This window comes from Mobula hypostoma, chromosome 26 (assembly GCF_963921235.1).
Source record: "Mobula hypostoma chromosome 26, sMobHyp1.1, whole genome shotgun sequence".
NCBI lineage: Eukaryota > Metazoa > Chordata > Chondrichthyes > Myliobatiformes > Myliobatidae > Mobula > Mobula hypostoma.
Window position 1 is genome coordinate 2,618,638 of NC_086122.1, and position 25,261 is coordinate 2,643,898.

General features: G+C 44.4%; 1 protein-coding gene across 7 annotated transcripts in view; it reads left to right on the forward strand.

Moving 5' to 3' along the window:
• The window catches only part of LOC134338213 (adhesion G protein-coupled receptor B2-like), a 1,212,788-nt gene that overhangs the window by 488,030 nt on the left and 699,497 nt on the right, over positions 1-25,261 (forward strand). For all 7 annotated transcript variants that reach the window (XM_063033890.1, XM_063033884.1, XM_063033886.1 and 4 more), the window contains one exon: positions 1,868-1,974. In XM_063033890.1, coding sequence (XP_062889960.1) covers positions 1,868-1,974 — 107 coding nt within the window. The remainder of the gene's footprint in view (positions 1-1,867; positions 1,975-25,261) is intronic.

Genomic DNA, 25,261 nt, shown 5'->3' on the forward strand with positions numbered 1-25,261 from the left:
GATGCTAAGACTTTATAAGGCACTGGTAAGGCCTTACCTTGAGTATTGTGAACAGATTTGGGGCCCCTCATCTTAGCAAAGATGTGTTGGCATTGGAGAGGGTCCAGAGGAGGTTCACAAGGATGATTCCAGGAATGAAAGGGTTATCATACAAGGAACATTTGATGGTTCTGCATCTGTACTCGCTGGAATTCAGAAGGAGGAGGGGGGATCTCATTGAAACTTTTTGAATGTTGAAAGGCCTAGACAGAGTAGACATGGAAAGGATGTTTCCCATGGTGGGAGAGTCTAGGACAAGAGGGAACAGCCTCAGGATAGAGGGGTGCTCTTTCAAAACAGATGCGGAGAAATTTCTTTAACCAAAGGGTGGTGAATTTGTGGGGTTTGTTGCCACATGCAGCTGTGGAGGCTAGATCATTGGGTGTATGTAAGGCAGAGATTGATAAGTTCTTGATTGGACATGGGATGAAAGTTATGGGGAAAAGGCTGGGAAGTGGGGTTGAGGAGGAGATAGGAAAAAGGATCATTGAATGGCAGAGCAGACTCAGTGGGCCAGATGGCCTAATTCTGCTCCTATGTCTTATGGTCGTGGGATCTTAACCTACTAACTGGCACATCGTGGAAAATGTGGGAGAAAATTGGCGAATCCGGAGGAAACCCACACCTCCATGGGAAGGACGTATAAGCTTCTTTCATACAGCATCAGAACTGAACTCCAAACTCTAGAGCACGGTGCTGTAATAGTGTCACACTACTGTGACTCCCCAACTCAAAATATAAAGAGTAACAGAAAATCTGATGGAGGAACTCTATGTCAAGCAGCATCTGCGGAGGAAAAGGAGTTGTCAGCATTTCAGTTGATACTCTGCATCAAGACTGAGAGTGGAGAGGGGAGATGGTCGGTATAAGGAAGAATAGGGGTGTGATGAGACACCGACCAACGGTGTTTGGTGGTCTCAGGAGGAGTGTACAGTGACAGGCAGATAGGTAAAGGATGGGAGCAGAATGTTGGAATTGGGGGTCACTGGCAGGTGTATGATAGATGGAAGCAAACAAAGAAAGGTAATAGGAAAAAGAGGTAAAAAAAAATGGATGAAGCAGTGTGTGGGGGGGGAGAGGTGTTGTGGTGGTGTGAAGATTGGAGTCAGCTTCTGGAGGGGGATAAGCAGGAACACAAAGGCTACTTGTGCTGGACTCTGATTAGTAAGGGAGGTGGCTGGCTGGTGGCACAGTGGCATCAGCGCCGGACTCCGGAGCAAAGGATCCCGAGTTCAAATCCAAGTCGGGCCACCCCCCGAGCACACTTTCCATCCGCGCCGTGTTGAACGTCGAGCTAGCCACTCGGCCTCGTTAAAAAAAAATAGGTTCAGTCAGGAAAATTCATATCGTGACCCATTGGAGAGGAGAGGCAGTTTGAACCAGAACCAGATGGGAGTGCTGGTGGTGGGTGGCCTGTGAATGAACTGTGTCTGGGTAGTATGTGAATGAAACACTACGAGTGAAAGCGCAGTGAGGGATAGTGCTCACCATGGGGGTGGCTGTACTGTGTTGGTGAGCTAGGAAATGGGACAAAATGGGAGGACAGGAGGAAGAGAGGAAGACACCTCTGCTGAAGGTTCTCAGCCAAAACACCAACTATGCTCGTTTCCATAGATGCTGCCTGGCCTGCTGTGTTCCTCCAGCAATTTGTATGTGTTGCTTGGATTTCTAGCATCTGCACTTGTTTGTGATGATAATCTGCAAGCTTATGGTTTTCATTATTACATTGAAAGTTTAAATAATATGATATGTGAAAGGACACTGGAATGTACAGGGAGTCATGCTGTTACCATATTATGCTTACTTCTTTCATTTTTGTTATACTTAGGTTCAGCCAGCCGCAGATGTTTGTTAAATTCTCGTGGAATCGCATTTTGGGGCCCACCAAGTTTTGCTAGATGTGTTTCACATGATTACAGGCATCTATATGTATCGGTAGGTACAATCACTTCTTTTGTATATTGTATCAATCCAAGGATGTTAATAATATGGATCATTAGGTGGTGCATTGTATGATAAGGGATCCTGATCTGTATCACCTTCAGTCTACTTGACTGTAAGCTTCCTGACTAAAAGTGCTCGCAATAAAATCTCTTCCAATAAGTCTTGAACTGATTGCTAATGCAGTTCTAAAGTGAAAAAACAAGTATTGCATGCAAAGAAGGAGACTTGAAAATTGCAAAATAAAATACAGCAAATTCTGAAAATCTGAAAAAAAACCAGTATGATGGGTCAGACTTGCCACTTCAGGACAGTAGCTCTTCATCGTAACCAGAAAGGTGAAAAAGCTCTTCTTTGTAACCAGAAAGGTGAAAAAGCTCTTCATTGTAACCAGAAAGGTGAAAAAGCTCTTCATCGTAACCAGAAAAGTGAAAAAGCTCTTCTTTGTAACCAGAAGGGTGAAAAAGCCCTTCATCGTAACCAGAAAGGTGAAAAAGCCCTTCATCGTAACCAGAAAGGTGAAAAAGCTCTTCATTGTAACCAGAAAGGTGAAAAAGCTCTTCATCGAAACCAGAAAGGTGAAAAAGCCCTTCATCGTAACCAGAAAGGTGAAAAAGCTCTTCATCGTAACCAGAAAGGTGAAAAAGCCCTTCATCGTAACCAGAAAGGTGAAAAAGCCCTTCATCGTAACCAGAAAGGTGAAAAAGCTCTTCATCGTAACCAGAAAGGTGAAAAAGCCCTTCATCGTAACCAGAAAGGTGAAAAAGCCCTTCATCGAAACCAGAAAGGTGAAAAAGCCCTTCATCGAAACCAGAAAGGTGAAAAAGCTCTTCATCGTAACCAGAAAGGTGAAAAAGCCCTTCATCGTAACCAGAAAGGTGAAAAAGCCCTTCATCAAAACCAGAAAGGTGAAAAGGCAGGTTCATTTTAAATTGCAGAGATGAGGCAAAATAGAAAGAACAAAAAGTATGTCTAAAAGGGTAGAGTTAGTCTCTAAAATAATGTCTGTAAAACCTACCTCACTGAGAAAGTTGCTTTTAGCGCAGTCTGTAGGAGGGGAATGAATAACTGATCTTTCTGCAGGAATGTACATAGAGGAAGATGAATGAAAGCATTTAGTTAAAAAAACATACTGGAACTGCAAGATACCGAGCACTGCAATCTGCAGAAATGTCAAATGAAAGAAAACGATGAGAAGTCTCAGCTAATCAGGGAGCATCTGAGGAGAGAAAAAAGGCTGAGCTAACATTACAAAAGCATGAATTTAGGTTAAGTGGGCATGTCCTGATACAAACTGGAAAGGTTGCATAGAATTATGAGACTTAGTATTATCTCCAAAGGACTGCAACAAACATATATGGAAGCTGATCCCTGAGCTTATATCAGACTTCACTGGATTAGTTTAAGAGCCAATATGTAATATTGATAAATGCACAATAACTGTTCATTTGAAGTGACTTTTATAGTTCAGTCTTTGGTTGAACTAGTGTTCCAACAGTCCTTGGTGAAGAAGGTTCCAGAAGAAGGCTGTTAAAAGGGCAAACACCATAAAGGTTCCTTCTGGCTGATGAATACATAGCCACTTTTATCAATTTAAGTTATCAACTGTTTTCTAGTATGTTAGAATAAATAAGTTAATGGGAAATGGTTTCAGGGATGCTGGTGCATAGAAAGGAGGCGCCATGTCTGAATGTTATGTGTTATTCATCTGAATCAAAACAACACAGGGATATGTGCACAAGTGAGAGTACGCAATGGAACAATCAAAACCGCCGTGGATTCTGAATTTCCAAACAATTAGCAATCTCAGACAATGGAGAAAGGACAGGTGTTTATTAAGGTGGCTAAGCAGAGGCATTGCTGTATGTCATTGGTCACAAGAAGGAGGAATTGTATGAAAGACCAAAAGAATGGTGTGAGAGTGAGGACTTTCATATTTTTAAATAATTGGGATTGTGTCTAGGGAAGGTGGGACCTGTATGAGCAGGACTGATTACATTGAACTAGAAGGGGTACAATACAATAGAAGGTTTACTTGAGGTATTGGAGAGTGCTTAAACTAATCTGTCAGTATATCAGAGTACAGAGTACAATTAGAAGGTAGGCACAGTCAAATATAGAAGGCCCAGTAGACAAAGTAAGTATGGCAGTAAAGGTGCAAGGGAAGATTGAAAGGCTAAATTGAATCTTATTTAATGCCTGACTGATAAAACTGATGAATTTGAGGTGTTAATGAGCAAATAGGAATATACAATTGTTGCAGGTACAAAGCCATGCTTGAAAGAAGGGCAGGACTGGCAAATCAACATTTCAGGGCATTCAAGCTTCAGGTATAGAAACATAGAAACATAGAAAATAGGTGCAGGAGTAGGCCATTCGGCCCTTCGAGCCTGCACCGCCATTTATTATGATCATGGCTGATCATCCAACTCAGAACCCCGCCCCAGCCTTCCCTCCATACCCCCTGACCCCCATAGCCACAAGGGCCATATCTAACTCCCTCTTAAACATAGCCAATGAACTGGCCTCAACAGTTTGCTGTGGCAGAGAATTCCACAGATTCACCACTCTCTGTGTGAAGAAGTTTTTCCTAACCTCGGTCCTAAAAGGCTTCCCCTCTATCCTCAAACTGTGACCCCTCATTCTGGACTTCCCCAACATCGGGAACAATCTTCCTGCATCTAGCCTGTCCAATCCCTTTAGGATCTTATACGTTTCAATCAGATCCCCCCTCAATCTTCTAAATTCCAACGAGTACAAGCCCAGTTCATCCAGTCTTTCTTCATATGAAAGTCCTGCTATCCCAGGAATCAATCTGGTGAACCTTCTTTGTACTCCCTCTATGGCAAAGATGTCTTTCCTCAGATTAGGGGACCAAAACTGCACACAATACTCCAGGTGTGGTCTCACCAAGGCCTTGTGCAACTGCAGTAGTACCTCCCTGCTCCTGTACTGGAATCCTCTCGCTATAAATGCCAGCATACCATTCGCCTTTTTCACCGCCTGCTGTACCTGCATGCCCACTTTCAATGACTGGTGTATAATGACACCCAGGTCTCGTTGCACCTCCCCTTTTCCTAATTGGCCACCATTCAGATAATAATCTGTTTTCCTATTTTTGCCACCAAAGTGGATAACTTCACATTTATCCACTATGGAAGGGAAGAAAACAAAAGAGGAGCTGGCATTACAGTATCAACTAAGGAATCACTTACCAACAGTCATGAGGAAGTATGTCTTATTTTTAGTGGGATCATGTTATTGTAAAAAATTTAGTGGAGGTGGAATTTGTAAACTGCATCCAGGAGAACGTTCTGAGTCAGTATGTAGCTAGTCCTAAGAGAGAAGGGACAGTACTGGACCTAATATTAGTGAAAAGTGGGTGAGTGGTTGAAGTGTCAGTGGGAAAGCATTTTGGAAATAAAGACTATAGCTCTAAGTTTCATGGTAGGATTGGGAAAGGGTGAAGTTGTTCCTCTGGCATTTTGTGTATATTGAGCAACTACTTGAATTTAAATCAGTATGTGACAGATTGGAGCTTTTCAAACATGAAATACTGACAGCTTAGAGCTAGTAAGTCCAGAAGATCATAAGATATAGGAGCAGAATTAGGCCTTTTGGCCCAACATTTCATCATGGCTGATCCAATTTTCCTTTCGGCCCCAATCTCCTGCCTTCTTCCTATATCCCCACATGCCAATCAACCTCTGCCTTAACTATACATTAAAACTTAGCCTCCACAGCTGCCTATGTCAAAGAATTCCATACACTCTTTCCACCACTCTTTGGCTGAATAAATTCCTCCTCATCTCTGTCCCTCTATTCTGAGGTTGTATCCTCTGGTCTTAGACTTTCCCGGGGCTAACTTGTTAGACAATTGCAATTTTGCTGATTTGGACTTGCTTGTCAGAGAGCAGATTGTATTATGAGATTCAGGAGAACAGCCAGATGGAGTTAATCTGAAGTTTAATCAAAGTACAAATTACAAATGTGAATGGAAAGAGTGCAATGACCTTTTTTAAACATATGCAGGTATTTTTAGAACAACTGTGACATCTAAAGTATGATATGCTTGGAAGTAGGAAAGTAATTAAAAGTTCTGGGTTAGTCTTATCAAGAGAAGGTGTAAGTACTTTGTACAGCACAGAGGAAAGTCCTTCAGCACATGGTGCTGTGTCAGACTAATTAAATTAGTAATTAATGCCTAATTTAACCAATCCCTTCTGCCCATGCAAATTCCATATCCCTTCATTTTCTGCATATTCATTTGCCTAAAAGCCTCTTAAATGTATCTGTTGTATTTGCCTATACCACCACCCACCAGTACATTCCAGGGATCCACCACTCTGTAAAAAAAAACTTGCCATACGTATTTCCTTTATACTTAATTCCTCTCACCTTAGATGTATGGCTTCTGGTGTTAAATAGTAAAACACTGGGGAAAAAAGTTAGCTGTTTTCTATCTATGCCTCTCATAATTTCATTAACTTCTGTTAGGTCACCCCCTAGTCTCTGCTGCACCAGAGAATCTCTCATTCAGACGCCCTGGTCATCCTGTTAGATCTCCTCTGCAAAGCTTCCGTATCCTTCTTATAATGGGGTAACCTGAAATGAATGCAATACTCCAAATGTGGCCTAACCAGAGGTTTATAAAGCTGCTGTTTAATTTTCTGCCTCTTGAGCTCAATGTATTGACTACAGGAGAGGAATCAGAGGTCCATGAGCCAGGACTCATCTGGGGGTCAGAGGTGGAGAGGGTCACTGAACTTAAATTCCTGGGTGGATTTCAGGGGATCTGTTCTGAGACCAGCACATAAATGACATTAGAAAGAAGGCATGGCAGCACCTCTACTTTCTTAGAAGTTTGTGCATGTTTGGCAACTCATCTAAAATGTTGACAAACCTCTATAGATGCACAGTGGAGAGTATCCTGACTGGTTCTAACATGGCCTGGTACGGAAATGCCAATGCCCAAGAAGGAACAAGCCTACAAAAGTTAGTGGATGCAACCCCATGCATCATGGGAGAGACCTCCTTTTTTAAAGAAAGGGGCTTCCCTTCCTCCACCATCAACTCTGCTCCAAAACGCATCTCCCCCATTTCATGCACATCTGCTCTCACTCCATCCTCCCGCCACCCCACTAGGAATAGGGTTCCCCTTGTCCTCACCTACCACCCCACCAGCCTCCGGGTCCAACATATAATTCTCCGTAACTTCTGCCACCTCCAACGGGATCCCACCACTAAGCACACCTTTCCCTCCCCCTGCCCCACTTTCCGCAGGGATCACTCCCTACACGACTCCCTTGTCCATTTGTCCCCCCCATCCCTCCCCACCGATTTCCCTCCTGGCACTTATCCTTGTAAGCGGAAAAAGTGCTACAGATGCCCTTACACTTCCTCCCTTACCACCATTCAGGGCCCCAGACAGTCCTTCCAGGTGAGGTGACACTTCACCTGTGAGTCGGCTGTGGTGATATACTGCATCTAGTGCTCCCGATGCAGCCTTCTATATACTGGCGAGACCCGATGCAGACTGAGAGATCGTTTCGCTGAACACCTACGCTGTGTCCGCCAGAAAAAGTAGGATCTCCCAGTGGCCACACATTTTAAATCCACGGCCCATTCCCATTCTGATATGTCTATCCACGGCCTCCTCTACTGTCAAGATGAAGCCACACTCAGGTTGGAGAAGCAACACGTTATATTCCGTCTGGGTAGCCTCCAACCTGATGGCATGAACATTGACTTCTGTAACTTCCGTTAATGCCCCTCCTCCCCCTCTTACCCCACCCGTTATTTATCTATCTATCTATCTATATATATATAAATATACATACACATTCTTTTTCTCCCTCTGTCCCTCTTGCCCATCCTCTGGGCTTTCCCTCCCCCTTTTCTTTCTCCCTGGGCCTCCTGTCCCATGATCCTCTCATATCCCTTTTGCCAATCACCTGTCCAGCTCTTGGCTCCATCCCTCCCCTTCCTGTCTTCTCCTATCATTTCGGATCTCGCCCTCCCCCTCCCACTTTCAAATCTCTTACTAGCTCTTCTTTCAGTTAGTCTTGACGAAGGGTCTCAGCCCGAAACATCGACTGTACCTCTTCCTAGAGATGCTGCCTGGCCCGTTGCGTTCACCAGCAACTTTTATGTGTGTAGCCAGAATAAGACCCATTGTCCACTACCCTCTGTCTTCCAGGGGTAAAGCAATCTTGAATCCAATGGCCAAGTCACCATGGATCCCATGCATCTTCATTTTCTGGAGAATCTCCATAATTCTCCATGGTATAGCGGGTTATGGTCCTGGTGCAGGAAGACAGGACTTGGCAGAAGACCAGGCTGGCATGGACTAGATGGCCTGCTTCTGTGCTTTAGTAGATTAATGACTCCACAATTCTAACACTTTACTAAAATACATACAAACATCTACTGCTCTGTCTTCATACAACACCTTCATCACCTCCTTGAAAAATTGGATCATGTTAGTAAGATATGACCTGCACCACCTAGTTAGGTCAACACAAATCCTACATCCAAGAATCTTCTGCAGTTGCTTCCCGGTCACTCACATGAGACACACCAGTCTATAATTTCCAGGATTATTCCTATATTCAGTAAAGGAGCATTAACTTCTCACCAATCCTTTGGATCCTCGCCAGTGCGTAGATATGATAAAAGATCTCAATCCTGTCCAACAATCTCAGGTCTTGCCTCTCTCAGTTGTTTTGTGATTCTTTTCTGCACTTTTACAATATTCTAATGCCCAATGTCTTCTGTGAGCCAAACTACTTTTAACTTTTCACTAATTAGAAAGAAATTTGTTTTAGTCTTTGTATGACCGAAGATAATGATTTCTTATTTCCTTGCAGTGGCGTATTTGACCACACTTTAATATATTTGACTCCAATTTAATGTTTTTTATGCTTTCTTTACTCCATTAGGAAACTTAGATTTGTAATTTTTATCCCATCATTTAAGTCACTAAAAGATATAATTAATAGCTGTTTCCAGCTTTTCCTACCTTTTTCTTTAGGAACAAATGCCACTTTTGAGCTATATTGGACCAAATTTTGTCTGCCACGCAGAGTTACCTGCGCTCATGTGAGATCAAAATATGGAACCAATCTCCCTTTGCATCTTTGAACCTGTGGCGAGATATGAATGACAAATTCTCCATGTAAGGAATGCTTCTGAAAGACTTGCAGAATCCAAGCAAAGTTAGGTCTTTGTTTTCAGAAAAACATCTTATGTTTAAAAGCTATTAAAGTTCAAGTGAATGATTAAAACAATCATTTATGTTAATTTTAATTAATAGGTGTAAATTATTTGTAAACACAAGTAAATAACTGAAAACAAAAATATTTTTATAAAATAATTAACTTCTCCTTTGGCTCTTCATTCTCTGTTCTTTTGATTAAAATCCCCATTGAAACCATTCTTACTTGAATGAATTGGCTTGAATTCAAAGTGGTAATTCCAGCAAGCCCCATCATCAGGTTCCAGTGATGAGCAATGCAAATGGACCATGAGACACAGAACAAGTCTATGTTTGAAAATTTATATTTAAAAAGATCTGCATAGAACTCATATACTTTCTAAAGGTTCAACACCTGAAAGCCAGTGATTCAAATTGGAAGCACAGATTAGATACCAGCTAGTGAGATTTGTCCCATTATTGATTCACAGTTCCCAGATTGCAACGCTTTGAAACATTTCAAATGAGAGCTTCTATACAAGAACAATAATAGAAATCAAACCACACACATCAGTGTATTTTAAGTCACGCAGATCCTATTAGTGTATTGGATCTTATCTGTACAGTTTATGGAGGTTCTTAGATAAATATTCCCTGTGTATAGTATGTAGGAACTAGCGCAAAAGAAATGTTATTTCTGCATTTTATTCTAATGAATCATCACATAGAAGGATAGTTTAAACTCTGTTGATTTAACAAGGGAACAGGAAAACATTGTAGTATTTGATATATATGTTCAATGCAGTTTCAATATTCCCTTTTCCGAGGTTAAATTAAGCATTCTTTGGAACGTAGAAGGTTGAGGGGGGAACTTGATAGAGGTGTTTAAAATAATGAGGGGGATTGATAGAGTTGATGTGGATAGGCTTTTTCCATTGAGAGTGGGGGAGATTCAAACAAGAGAACACGAGTTGAGAGTTAAAGGGCAAAAGTTTAGGGGTAACATGAGGGGGAACTTCTTTACTCAGAGAGTGGTAGCTGTGTAGAATGAGCTTCCAGCAGAAGTGGTTGAGGCAGGTTCGATGTTGTTGTTTAAAGTTAAATTGGATAGATATATGGACAGGAAAGGAATGGCGGGTTATGGGCTGAGTGCAGGTCGGTGGGACTAGGTGAGAGTAAGAGTTCGACACGGACTAGAAGGGCCGAGATGGCCTGTTTCCGTGCTGTAATTGTTATATGGTTATATGGTTATATTCTTGATTACCATGTGAAATTTAAACCAAACTCAGGCAATTAATTATGTCAGATAGAGGAATTGATATTAGTGCATTTAACATCCATTTGAGCTCTTAATGAGATCTTCTAAACTTGGTTTAACTTGGGTCCATATTTAACCTGTACATCTTGGCTTTCCCAGCATGAAGTAAAATAGCCAGAATAGATCTTAACTAGCAGTATAGCTGTTATTTAAACTTCTCTTTAACCTGAAATATTAACTCTGTTTCACTTTTAACAAATGCTACCCAGTCTGCAGAGTGTTCCTATTTTTACTTCACATTTTCTTTGTCTGCAGATTTTTCTTATAGGCTGAGGCCAGAGTTGGAGTGGTGAATTGATACGCTGGCAGCAGGGTATCTCATGACGTTTACATCAGTGAGAGGCGGCAATGTTTCAGGCTCTGACTCATTCTGGAACTCAAGTGTGGAGGGGGGCACATTGGGGAGTGGTGGTGGAGAGATTTGCAAGTAGATTAGATGGAGAATGGTGGGTGGCCATAGCATTTCATCATTTGGTAAGGTACCATACCACAAACCCTGATTTTATTAGAAGCCTAACAACAAATGTGGTGGCTAGGAAAGTAAAAGAAAAAGAAATCAGATGTTCATTACAGCCTTTACTTCCCAAGGTAAAGAGTTGATTCCATTAAAGTTAGCTGCATCTCCCATGTTCTTGCCCATTCACTCAACTTGTTCAAATAATTTGAAATTTCTTTGCATCACCTTCACAATTCACAATACCACACAGCTGCATGTCAGTGGCATAGATATTGTTTGCTTCCCTCATTTGTCATTGATATATGTTATAAACAGCTGGGGCGCAAGCACCCAGGAATCACAGCCTGCTATCCCAATTGCTATACTTGGGCAATTGATCAAAGATCTCTTTGAATTGGAATTAGTTTATTATTGTCACGTGTACTGAGGTACAGTGAGTTGCTTGCCTTGTATGCTGTTCATACAGATCAACTCATTGATGTAGTTCAAGGTGAAAAAGCAGGTGGAAAGCAAGCACCTGAGTGTTTCTTCACATTCTGTTTTCTGTCCTTCTACCTTTAAGGATCAATGTACCAAGGTCCCTGCGTTCATTAATGCTTCCTAGTTCATGGTGTATGTGTAAGTGCAAATAAAACAAAGTGAGATGTTTTTACATTTAACAAGACCTGTAACACATTTTATTGAACTCCAAAACCTACATAGCAAAAACCTTTTATGTAATAACGTCATCAGGCCAGACCAGCTTCTTAAAGCAAAACGCTAACTCAATGATGGTGGATGGGAATTATGTTCACTTCTCCCAATTACATTACCCGACACAGGCTTCCCCAGAATTCACTAAAACCGGCATTGTGAGCCTGACTGGAGCTCGCACGTCACCCGTCTCGAGCCCTGTGTTCCACGGGAGGAGCAACTCCTATGGTAGCCCTTAGCTAGATTGACTTTGGAAAAATTTAACTAACTAGCTAAATGTGCTGTAAAACCTTGAATGTGTGGGGCCGGCTAACGATCAGGGATGGTAGCCTTATTAAGGTGTCGGTAATCACCATGGCTGGCAACCTCCATCGCACTTGAGAACTGTATGGAGGGTTAAAGCTCAGGGGCTATTCGACCGACGTACAATTCTGAGTTTTCCATGTTGGCAAACGCAGCCTTCGTGGTTGCCAGCCTTTCTGGGTCCAGTCTATGTGCATAGGTCTGGACTGCTGGGCCAGTTGTGGGACTGAGATGCTCTTCCCCACGTTCTACAACTGTAGTGGGGAATGTGAGTTTGGTGAGCTCTGGGAATTTGGCAAGCAGTTGAGTAAACTCGTAGAGTCGTTGTGGGGAACTCACTGGAGGAGTGGTGTAACAACCTGAAGCACTTGACATCCACAAGCCCGCAGTTCTTAAGATAAACTAACAGTCCTTGGGCACACAGAAATCTCCACCAAGCAGAGGTCTAGCCATTTTAGCCAGAGAGAAGTGCCATGTGTAATGTCGCCCACTGAAGCAGAGCGTCACCTGTCATATCCTGTAAGTCTGCATCCTGCTGCCATTGGCGGCCTCCAACAAGGCTTCGTCGCTCTTTACCTTCTCATCAATAGGCTAAGCTGGCAGCAGCCTCACTTGATCACCTGTGTCACACAGGAAACATCACCCTGAAAAGGTGTCTGTAATGAACAGTGATAACCCTGCCTGGCAGCTGGAACCAGACTGCTGATGTCTCGATGTGCTGCATTGTTGAAGCTGCAAGGCGGTCAGCACTTCCTAACTTTCTCCCAAAGTGAGCGTGGTAAAAGCACAGGCCCAGCTTCGTTTGTTTAGCAGCCTCAGGCTTCCTTATGTTGGGGCCTTGCTGACTGAGCTTATTGAGATATAGAAAGGAGGAGAAATGATGCATCAGTGCCTAGCTGACATTCTCAGGCATTTCAGCAAACTCCCTGTAGTCCATCATGGGTGCATTAGTGAGGACTACATGAACTGGATGAGGCGTTTTCTGCATGAAGAGTTTTTTAAAAAATAAAACAAGGATGATGATTTCCCAGGGGAGACAGCGTGTGGACAATTAGCTCCACATGATTACCATCACTAAGACTGGGCAAGGAGAACAACTGCTTGACATGCACAGACTCTGATAGTCTAAAAGTCTGTAGAAGATGAGTTTCAGTGATCGGTATTTATCATATTCAGGCAGGTTATTTAGTAGATTCACCACTCTTGCAGCCATGGAGTTGCTGAACGATGCTACCACATCTCCACACACTAGTATTTGATGTTATCAGCGGAGATTTCCCAAAGCACGAACTGTGCCTCCGCTTGTGCGATCCAAGAAATGGCATTTTGCTCCCAAAACTCCAGTTTCAAGGCGACTGTGTTGACTGATATGTTTTATAACTCCAGAATCATCCGAGAGCATTGGGGTCATCAACGTAGGCTCTCTCAAATAAAACAAAGTGAGATGCTTGATGTTTAACGAACTCCGTCACACGTTTTATTAAACTCCAAAACCTACAGAACAAAAGTACACCAAAAATCTTTTGCGTAAAACATCATCATGCCAGACCAGCCTCTTAGAGTGCAAACCCAACTCAGTATTGGTGGTTGTGAATAATGTTACCCAAAATACATACTCATTATTAGACCCCCAAAAAGGAACACCTTACACTTATCAGAATTAAATTCCTTTTGCCTGACTTCTTAACCGATCAATTTTATTCTATGGCCTGACTACCCACCTCCTTTTAACATTTTGATTTTCTGAAGCTGATTTTAAAATTTTCTCAATATCACCATGTTCCTGATGGTTCATTGCCATTTCTCTCCACTTTATCTACTCCACCACCTTGTCTTCTTCTTCACACTTGCTTTTTGGCCCCTCTGACAGTGTGCAAGAATCCTATCTTTTGCTGCAGCAATTTAAGTCCTCTAGTTTGCATCATACTGCCTTTTGTTTTCAATAAATCAGTCCCATGTATTGTCATCATCAGCTCATGACCTGCAATCTATAACCTTTTTGCCACCTTCTGTAGTGATTCAGTCCAATCAGAATCAGCTTTATTATCACCTGCATGTGTCGTGAAATGTGTTAACTTAGCAGCAAAAGTTCAATGCAATACCTAATATAGAAGAAATAAAAACAAAATAAAATAATAAATAAATAAATAAATTAGGTTCATGGAGCTTAGAAAAATGGAGAGCTATGGAGAACCTTAGATCATTTCTAAAGTAAGTACATGTCCGTCACAGCTTTGTGCAGTAGGTTTTCTATGTTCTATGCTCTAAATCAATTACAGTATATATATATATATATATATTGAATAGATTAAAATCATGCAAAAAACAGAAATAATATAAAGAAAAAAAAGAGAAAAAGAAAGAATCATGCAGATGTTTCTGTAAGAGTACATTTAAAAAGTGAGGTAGTGTCCAAGGGTTCAATGTCCATTTCGGAATCAGATGGCAGAGGGGAAGAAGCTGTTCCTGAATCACTGAGTGTGTGCCTTCAGGCTCCTGTACCTCCTACCTGATGGTAACAGTGAGAAAAGGGCATGCCCTGGGTGCTGGAGGTCATTAATAATAGACGTTGCCTTTCTGAGACACCGCTCCCTAAAGATGTCCTTGGTAGTTTGTAGACTAGTACACAAGATGGAGCTGACTAGATTTACAACCTTCTGCAGCTTCTTTCAGTCCAGTGCAGTAGACCCCCCCCCCCCCAAATACCTGGCAGTGGTACAGCCTGTCAGTATGCTCTCCAATTTAAAACCCCACTCCACCCACAGGCAACTCTAAGAATGGTTAATAGTTACTTTATTGTCGCCAAACAATTGATAGTAGAACGTACAATCATCACAGCGATATTTGATTCTGCGCTTTGCGCTCCCTGGATTACAAATCGATAGTAAATATTAAAAATTTAAATTATAAATCATAAGTAGAAAATAGAAAAATGGGAAGTAAGGTAGTGCAAAAAACCAAGAGGCAGGTCCGGTTATTTGGAGGGTACGGCCTAGATCCGGTTCAGGATCCATTCAGCAGTCTTATCACAGTTGGAAAGAAGCTGTTCCCAAATCTGGCCGTACGAGTCTTCAAACTCCTGAGCCTTCTCCCGGAGGGAAGAGAGACGAAAAGTGTGTTGGCTGGGTGGGTCGTGTCCTTGATTATCCTGGCAGCACTGCTCTGACAGCGTGCGGTGTAAAGTGAGTCCAAGGACGGAAGATTGGTTTGTGTGATGTGCTGCACCATGTTCACAATCTTCTGCAGCTTCTTCCGGTCTTGGACAGGACAACTTCCATACCAGGCTGTGATGCACCCTAGAAGAATGCTTTCTACGGTGCATCTATAAAAATTAGTGAGGGTTTTAGGGGACAGGCCAAATTTCTTTAGCTTTCTCAGGAAGTAAAGGCGCTGGTGGGCCTTCTTGGCAGTGGACTCTGCTTGGTTGGACCAAGTCAGGCCATTTCTGATATTGACCCTGAGGAACTTAAAGCTGTTCCACTTGCGCACCAGCGATGTAAATGGGGTCGTGTGGTCCGCTACTCCTTCTGAAGTCAACAACTAATTCCTTCGTCTTGCTGACATTGGGGGATAGGTTATTGTCTTTACACCATGCCACCAGGTTCTTAATTTCCTCTCCGTACTCAAACTCATCATTACCCGAGATACGGCCTACAATTGTTGTGTCATCAGCAAACTTATATATTGAGTTTGATGGAAACTTGGCGACACAATCATGGCTGTACAGTGATTACAGCAGGGAGCTGAGTACACAGCCTTGTGAGACACCGGTGCTCAGAGTGATTGTAGAGGAGAGCTTGTCCCCTATTTTTACAGCCTGGGTCCTGTCTGTGAGGAAGTTGAAGATTCAGCTGCAGATCTGAGTGCTAAGGCCCAGGTTCCGGAGCTTAGGGATCAGTTTATTTGGAACGATGGTATTAAAGGCAGAGCTGTAGTCAATGAAAAGGCGTCTTTATTCTCCAGGTGTTCTAAGGAGGAATGTAGGGCCAGAGAGATGGCATCTGCCGTTGACCTGTTGCTCTGGTAGGTGAATTGCAAAGCGTCGATGTTGACTGGTAGGCTGTGGTTGATGTGTGTCATAAACAATCTCTCGAAGCGCTTCATAGCAATTGATGTCAGAGCCACAGGTCGATAGTCATTCAGGCATGCCACCTTCTTGGTCTTTGGCACCGAAATTATCGTTGCCTTCTTAAAACACGAGGAGATCTTAGACTGAAGCAAGGAGCAGTTGAGGATGTCAGCAAACACTCCAGCTAGCTCGCTTGCACAGGCCCGGAGAACCCATCCCGGGACGCCATCTGGGCCCGTCGTCTTCCTTGGATTTATCTTCAGGAAGGCCCTTCTAACGTACTCCTCGGTGACGATGAATCTCAATGTCATCAGGTCCGGTTCATCCAGAAGGAGCGGGGCGCTCCTCTTCTTTTCAGATCTTGCGTAGAATACGTTAAGTTCGTCAGGAAGAGAAGCATCACAGTTATTGATATTCCCAGCCTTTTCTTTGCGCCCAGTGATCTCATTTAGACCCTGCCATAGTCTACCGGCATCCCTCTGGTTAGTCTGGGCTTCCAACTTGGCTCGATATTGCCTCTTGGCGCCCTTAATTGCTTTCTGGAGTTCACGCCTGGATTCCGTGTAGCAACTGGTATCCCTGGACCTAAAAGCCGCAGTTCTAGCCTTCAAAAGGGACTTGACCTCATAATTCATCCAAGGTTTCCGGTTAGGGAATACCCGGATTGTCTTGCGAGACACACAGTCCTCCGTGCATTTCCAAATAAATTCCGTGACAGCTGAGGCATACTCATCAAGGTTAGCTGCCAAGTCCTTGAATAATAACCAGTCCACCGATTCAAAGCAGTCTCGGAGGACCTCATCCGTTTCCTCCGTCCAACGCGACACTACTTTTGACACCGTGACCTACCGCTTCATTTTCTGTTTGTAAGCCGGGAGGAGGAGTACGGCCTGATGGTCCAATTTTCCGAAGTGAGGTCGTGGGAGGGAACGGTAGACATCCTTGACTGCTGTGTAGCAACGGTCAAGTATATTCGGGCCTCTAGTGGGGCAGGAGACATGTTGGTATAACTTTGGCGGAGCCTTTCTGAAGTTGACCTGGTTAAAGTCCCCGGCTGTAATGAGCAAAGCCTCCGGATACCTGGTCTCAAGTTCACTGATGTTGGCATACAGTATGTTCAGAGCACGCTCCACGTCTGCCTGGGGGGGAATGTAGACCACTGTCCGTATGACCAAGGTGAATTCCCATGGCAGATAGTAGGGACGACACTTCACCGACAGGTGTTCCAGGTCCAGGCTGCAGGAGCTTGTCAGTGCCACTGTGTCCGAGCACCACGCAGTGTTGATCAGTAGGCAGACACTACCTCCCCTCGTCTTGCCCGAAGACGCCATATGGTCCATCCGATGGACTGAAAATCTCTCCAGTCAGATGGCATAATCAGGGGTGGCAGGAGAGAGCCAGGTCTCAGTGAAACAGAGTACACAGCAGTTCTGCATCTCCCTGCAGTAGGTGAGTCTCCCTTTAAGATTGTCCACCTTGTTCTCTATAGCTTGGACATTAACTAGTAGAATGGTGGGCATAGGGACCCTGAAGCCCCTCAGCTTCAATCTGGCCAGCAGCCCAGCTCTCTTCCCATGCTTTCTTGGTAAATAGTGCATCTTTCTAGGTTTCCATTTATGCGGTGTGTTGTTGGCAGCTCTTTGAGGTTGGTGGATGTGTCCCGCGGGGATCGATCGGCGGGTTGTGTCGTCGGGCGCTCCAGGTCGGGCTGAGTGATGGGGGAGGCTCCGCTGCCACTTCCAGCTGCCTGGGGCCTGGCTGTCGATTGGGTCGGGCCCCAAAGCCGACACTTAATCCCAGAGTGCCGGGCTCCTGGCTGAATCAAGTCCGTGAGCTGAGTCACGGTTGTAGAGGCCTCCGCTCCAGTCAAGCCTCGGGCTCGATTTCCGAGGTCGGTGGTGGAGGCCTCACTTCTGGCAGCTGTGGATGGCCACCAACGGGGCTTTACAGTGGTCGCTCTAGGGAAGCGTCTGGGGCACCTTGAGGTCTCCGACGTCACTCTGTGTGGTCGTCTGCTCCGGAGAGGTGCTGGTCGGAATGGGCCACGTCTCCAGGCGCTCCAGCATGGTAGCAGGCTGTGGGTCTCCGGGAACTTGGTGGGCCTTGGACCAGGCCTTGCTGGTCAGGTCCAGGTGTGGTCCAGAGTTTAAGAAGCAGTTCTGGGGCGGTGGTCTCCAGCTGGGTATGTAGCTTTGCCAGGGTGTTGTTGATCTTGCTGGATGTAGCAGATTGGAGGTTTAGAAGGTTTTCTCGAGTATAGGATAGTGTAGAGGGCAGTTTGCTCGGGAGAGCACGCGCAGTGTCGCCAGTTACCAGCGCCATCTTGAATATTTAGAGAGTAAGCAGTTGACATATCCTGATAAAGGGTCTCAGCCTGAAACGTTGTCTGTTTACTCTTTTCCATAGATGCTGCCTGGCCTGCTGAGTTCCTCCAGCATTTTGTGTGCGTTACTTGGGATTTCCAGTATCTGCAGATTTTCTCATGTTTGTAAAGATAATCAGTAATCCTGATGGTTCTCCTATGGTGATTAATTGACCATTTGACCATTTTCATGTTGACTATGAACACATGTCTGCACTGTTGCAATCAGAAACCCTGAGCCAGCAAATTAGTTTACATCACCAGCATAACGATTTGCTTCACCTTATGTTTTTTTCACCTACTGTAACTCATTTATTATGAAGTCCTTCAATGGTTCTCCTTCATGGTCCCTGACATTTTGGGAGCAATTCATGGGATGCCTGACTGTAGATTCAATGAGACTTCTCATTGAATGGACTTCTTGGAGTACAATATATGATTCTTTGAAACAGATGACAGTTTTCTGATGACTGGTTTAAACATTCGAATATCTGAGTTGACATTGTTCTATTGGAGCTAAATTAGCTCGTTCCAGCTTCAGAAATCACAGTTTCTTCATAATTGGCAGGATGGTGGTAGAAATGAGTCAAATTTCCAAATACCAATCAACACTGGTTAAAACTGTATGTGTACTAACTGGTTGAAAAACGCGATAATGATCTGCTAGAACGTTCTCCACAGCCCCGCATTCCACAACACCCTGACTTAGCTAATAAGTACATCTCTTGGGGACTGGATATTCGAACAATTCACCCAAACTGCACTCACATGTAAAATCTGATTTTACATGTGAGTGCAGTTTGGGTGAATTGTTCGAATATCCAGTCCCCAAGAGACAATCAATCAAGGAGACATGATCAAGAGAATAGATTGGGCTAATTGACATGGAAAAGAAAACAAATTACAATTTTAACCATAAACTGTGTTCTCTGTTTTCCTTATTTCCAATCATTGTGCATTCTTCACTTGGTCGCATCTTCATGTTCTATCCCTTACCACTGAAACCTAGCCATTCACAATAATGCAGCCACCAAATCTAGTTCAGTATACAGTTAAGGTGCAGATATACTATCATAATTGTATATATTTCTACCAGGTTGACCTTTAGCCTCCAACACTGCAGAGAAAATAATCTCAACTTCGTCGAACTTCTTATAGCCAAGACTTTGTAATCGAAGTAACATACTGGTGAAAGTGCAAACACGAGGAAAAATCTGCAGATGCTGGAAATTCAAGCAACACACACAAAATGCTGCCTGGCCTGCTGTGTGCCACCAGCTTTTTGTGTGATACTGGTGAAAGTCTGATTCAGACTCTGCAAAGCATCCATGTCTTTCCTTAGATGAGACAAGAACTGATCACAATAATTCTAATGTTTCAAATTGGATCTCTCCTGTGGAAGGTATGACCTGTACAGAATGGATGGGTTACATCTTAACCCGAGGGGGATCAGTATTCTGTGGGCAGATTTGCTAAGCTGTTTCAGAGGATTTTAACTAATTTGACAGAAGGATGAGAGCCAAAGAGATAGGGCTGAGAACAGGGCAGTTGGTATACAGTGTGTCGTGAAACTCGGAGGAAAGACAGGCAGATGATAGGGCAGAATTGCAGTCAGTGGGATAAGTTAAAGTGTAACGGGGGTTAAAATCAAAAAGAACAATGAATACGTGAGTCACGTATTATATTTGAATGCACGCAATATATGGAATAGGGTAAATGATCTTGTAGAACAATTAGAGATTAGCAGGTATGATGTTGTGGGCATCACTGAGTCATGGAAAATGCATGATCATGTACTTTGGTAGTAGAAACAAACGTGTGGACTATTTTCCAAATGGGGAGAAAATCCAAAAATTTGCGATGCAAAGGGACGTGGGAGTCCTTGTGCAGAACACCCTAAAAGTTAACTTGCAGGTTGATTTGGTGGTGAGGAAGGCAAATGCCATCACGAGGAATTCTGCAGATGCTGGAATTTCAAGCAACACACATAAAAGTTGCTGGTGAACGCAGCAGGCCAGGCAGCATCTCTAGGAAGGAGGTACAGTCGACGTTTCGGGCCAAGACCCTTCGTCAGGACTAACTGAAAGAAGAGTGAGTAAGAGATTTGAAAGTGGGAGGGGGAGGGGGAGGGGGAGATCCAAAATGATAGGAGAAGACTGGAGGGGGAGGGATGGAGCCAAGAGCTGGACAGGTGATTGGCAAAAGGGATATGAGAGGATCATGGGACAGGAGGCCAAGGGAGAAAGAAAAGGGGGAAGGTGGGGAAGCCCAGAGGATGGGCAAGGGGTAGTGAGAGGGACAGAGGGAGAAAAAGGAGAGAGAGAAAGAGAATGTGTGAATATAAATAAATAAATAACGGATGGAGTACGAGGGCGAGGTGGGGCATTAGCGGAAGTTTGAGAAGTCAATGTTCATGCCATCAGGTTGGAGGCTACCCAGACGGAATATAAGGTGTTGTTCCTCCAGCCTGAGTGTGGCTTCATCTTTACAGTAGAGGAGGCCGTGGATAGATATATCAGAATGGGAATGGGACGTGGAATTAAAATGTGTGGCCACTGGGAGATCCTGCTTTCTCTGGCTGACAGAGCATAGGTAGGTGTTCACCTACCACCCCACCAGCCTCTGGGTCCAACATATAATTCTCCGTAACTTCCGACACCTCCAATGGAATCCCACCACTAAGCACATCTTTCCTTCCCCACCTCTCTCCGCTTTCCGCAGGGATCGCTCCCTAGGCGACTCCCTTGTCCATTGGTCCCCCCCATCCATCCCCACCGATCTCCCTCCTGGCACTTATCCTTGTTAGTGGAACAAGTACTACGCATGCCCTTACACTTCCTCCCTCACTACCATTCAGGGCCCCAGACAGTCCTTCCAGGTGAGGCGACAATTCACCTGTGAGTCAGCTGTGGTGATATACTGCGTCTGGTGCTCGCGATGCGGCCTTCTATATATTGGCGAGACCCGACGCAGACTGGGAGACCATTTCACTGAACATCTACGCTCTGTCCACCAGAGAAAACAGGATCTCCCAGTGGCCACACATTTTAATTCCACGTCCCATTCCCATTCTGATATGTTTATCCACGGCCTCCTCTACTGTCAAGATGAAGCCACACTCAGGTTGGAGGAACAATACCTTATATTCCATCTGCGTAGCCTCCAACCTGATGGTATGATCAATAGGAATTCTGCAGATGCTGGAAATTCAAGCAACACATATCAAAGTTGCTGGTGAACGCAGCAGGCCAAGCAGCATCTATAGGAAGAGGCGCAGTCGACGTTTCAGGTCCTGACGAAGGGTCTCGGCCTGAAACGTCAACTGCGCCTCTTCCTATAGATGCTGCTTGGCCTGCTGCGTTCACCAGCAACTTTGATGTGTGTTGTTGGTATGATCAATGACTTCTCAAACTTTCGCTAGTGCCCCACCTCCCCCTCGTTCCCCATCCATTATTTATTTATTTATATTCACACATTCGTTTTTCTCTCTCTCCTTTTTCTCCCTCTGTCCCTTTTACTATACCCCTTGCCCATCCTCTGGGCTTTCCCCCCCTCCCCCTTTTCTTTCTCCGTAGGCATACTGTCCCATGATCCTCTCATATCCCTTTTGCCTATCACCTGTCCAGCTCTTGGCTCCATCCCTCCCCTTCCTGTCTTCTCCTATCATTTTGGATCTCCCCCTACCCCTCCCATTTTCAAATCTCTTACTCGCTCTTCTTTCAGTTAGTCCTGACGAAGGGTCTCGGCCCGAAACGTTGACTGTACCTCCTTCCTAGAGATGCTGCCTGGCCTGCTGCGTTCACCAGCAACTTTTATGTGTGTTGCTTGAAGGCAAATGCCATGTTAGCATTCATTTCAAGGGGTCTAGAATACAAGAGCAAGGAGGTGATTCTGAGACTTCATAAGGCACTAGTGAGGCCTCACCTTGAGTATTGTGAACAGTTTTGGGCTCCTCATCTTAGAAAAGATGTGTTGGCATTGGAAGGGGTCACAAGGATGCTTCCAGAAATGAAAAGGTTGTTGTACCGGGAACATTTGATGGCTCTGGGTTTGTACTCACTGGAATTCAGAAGGATGAAGCGGCATCTCATTGAATCCTTTCGAATGTTGAAAGGCCTAGACAGAGTAGATGTGAAAAGGATGTTTCCCATGGTGGGATAGTCTAGGACAAAAGGACACACCCCCAGGATAGAGGGGCACCCTTTCAAAACAGAGATGCAGAGAAATGTCTTTAGCCAAAGGGTCGTGAATTTGTGGAATTTGTTGCCACGTGCAGCTGCGGAAGCCAAGTCCTTGGGTGTATTTAAGGCAGAGATTGATAGGTTCTTGATTGGATATGGTATCAAAAATTATGGGGAGAAAGCTGGGTTAAGGAGGAGATAGAAAAAACGGATCAGCCAAGATTGAATGATGGAGCGGACTTGATGGGTCAGATGGCCTAATTCTTTGTCTTATGGTCTTATGGTCTAATATTGGTCCCCCTCCGATTCAGGTGCAACGCATCACTTTTGAACAGGTCATAACTCCCCCAGAAGAGATCCCAATGATCCAAGAACATAAAGCCCTGCCCCCTGCACCAGCCTCTCAGCCATGTATTTATCTGCCAAATCATCCTGTTTCTACCCTCAATGGTGTGTTGCACAGGCAGCAATCCAGAAATTACTACCCAGGAGGTCCTGCTTCTCAGCTTTCTACCTTGCCCTCTAAATACTCTTTTCAGGACCTCTATGCTATTCTTTCCTATGTCATTGGTACCAATATGTAGCAAGACATCTGGCTACTCCCCCCTCCCTCTCCAAAATGTTGTGGACACAACCTTAAACATCCCTGACCCTGGCACCTGGGAGGCAACGTACCGTCTGGGTGTCCCGTTCATGTCCACAGAATCTTCTGTCTGTTCCTCTGACTATCAAGTCCTCTATCACTACTACTCCCTTCGATAGCCAGGATGTGGGCTACAAATTACAACAAGATACAGAAAAGGCATGTGAAAAGGACATGGGGGTGTTGAGCAGCAGCCAGACAACAATCGGAAGCATGAGAAGACATAGCTTTACCTGTAGAGTACATAAGGCATAGATTCATGGCAGTTTGATGTTTGAACAGCAGCCAATCAGCGATCAGGTTTGATTGTCGAGAATGGACAAAAATTAAGCAGGGCAAGCAGAGTCACCATTGTTGGAATGGACGGTGTTAGAGTGGCTATCACTTCAGTTCTTCAGTTCTCGAGAGGCTTCAAGGCTTCAATGCAGAGAGGCTTGAGTGAGAGAAGGTGAGAAAGTCATAGGTAGATTTTTTTCCCCCAGTTTATTTATCGGTGCCTTCTTTATAATTGCACAGCTAGAACTGTAGGGATACCAAGCCGGTAGTTCACAGTTCATCTGGCAGGATGTGGGAAGGTAGGAAGACCTCCAGTTTCCCTTATTACTTCACCTGCAGAAGTGCATCCAGCTGCAGCTCCTAACACACCGCATAAGGGTGAGGAGTTGAAGCTGGAACTGGATGATCTCCAGATCAGTTAGGAAGCTGAGGAGATGACATGGAGAGGTAGTTATGCCCAGGCACAAAACACAGGAGGCTGGGTGACAGTCTTGAAGGGGAAAGGGGTTAAACAGCCAGTGTAGCGTACTCCTGCGTCATCCCCCTCAGGAACACTTAGGATTTTGTTGGGAGGGGGTTGACCTGGGAGGGGGATGACCTAGCAGGGGGAAGTCACCGCAGTCAGGTCTCTGGCACTGATTCTGACTCTGTGACTCAGAAGGGAAGGGGGAGCAGAGCTGAGCTGTGGTGATGGGAGATATGCTAGTTTGGGGAACAGAAAAAGAACATAGAAATGTAGAAAACCTACAGCACATTATAGGCCCTTCGGCCCACAATGTTGTTTCAACTATCTAAGCTACTCTGGAAGCTGCCTGTAATTTCCCTACTGCATAACCCTCTATTTTTCTAAGCTCCATGTGCCTATCTAAGAGGCTCTTAAAAGACCCTGTTGTATCTGCCTCTACCACCGTCACTGACTGTGCATTCCACACACCCACCACTGACATCCCCCTTGTACCTACTTCCAAGCACCTTAAAACTATGTCCCCTCCTGTTAGCCATTTCAGCCCCGGGAAAAAGGCTCTGGCTAATCACATGATCAATGCCTGTCATCTTCCTATACACCTCTACCAGGTCAGCTCTCATCCTCCATTGCTCCAAGGAGAAGTTGCCAAGTTCACTCAACCTATTTTCATAAGGTGTACCCTCCAATCCAGGCAATACACTTGTAAAACTCCTCTGAACTCTCACTATAAGTATCCACATCCTTCCTGTAATGAGGTGTCCAGAAATGAATACAGTACTCTGTGGGGTCTAACTAAAGTCTTATATAGCTGTGACATTACCTCACAGCTCTTGATCTCAATCCCACAGTTAATGAATGCCAACACACCATATGCATTTTCAACAACCCTGTCAACCTGTGCAGCAGATTTGAGTGTCCTTTGGACATGAGCCCCATGATCTTGCTGATCCTCCACACTGTCAAGAATCTCACCAGAAATACTATATTCTGTCTTCAAATTTGACCTACTGAAATGAACAACTTCACACTTATCTAGGTTGAACGCCATCTGCCACTTCTCAGTCCAGATCTGCATCCTATCAATGTCCCGCTGTAACCTCTGACAACCCTCCAGACTATCCACACCACCCCTAACTTTTGTATCATCAGCAAACTTACTAACCCATCCTTCTACTACTTCATCCAGGTTATTCATAAAAATCACAAAGAGGAGGGGTCCCAGATAAGATCTCTGTGGAACACCACTGGTCACCATTCTCCATGCAGAATATGGACCATCCACAACCACCCTTTGCCTTCTGTGGTCAAGCTAATTCTG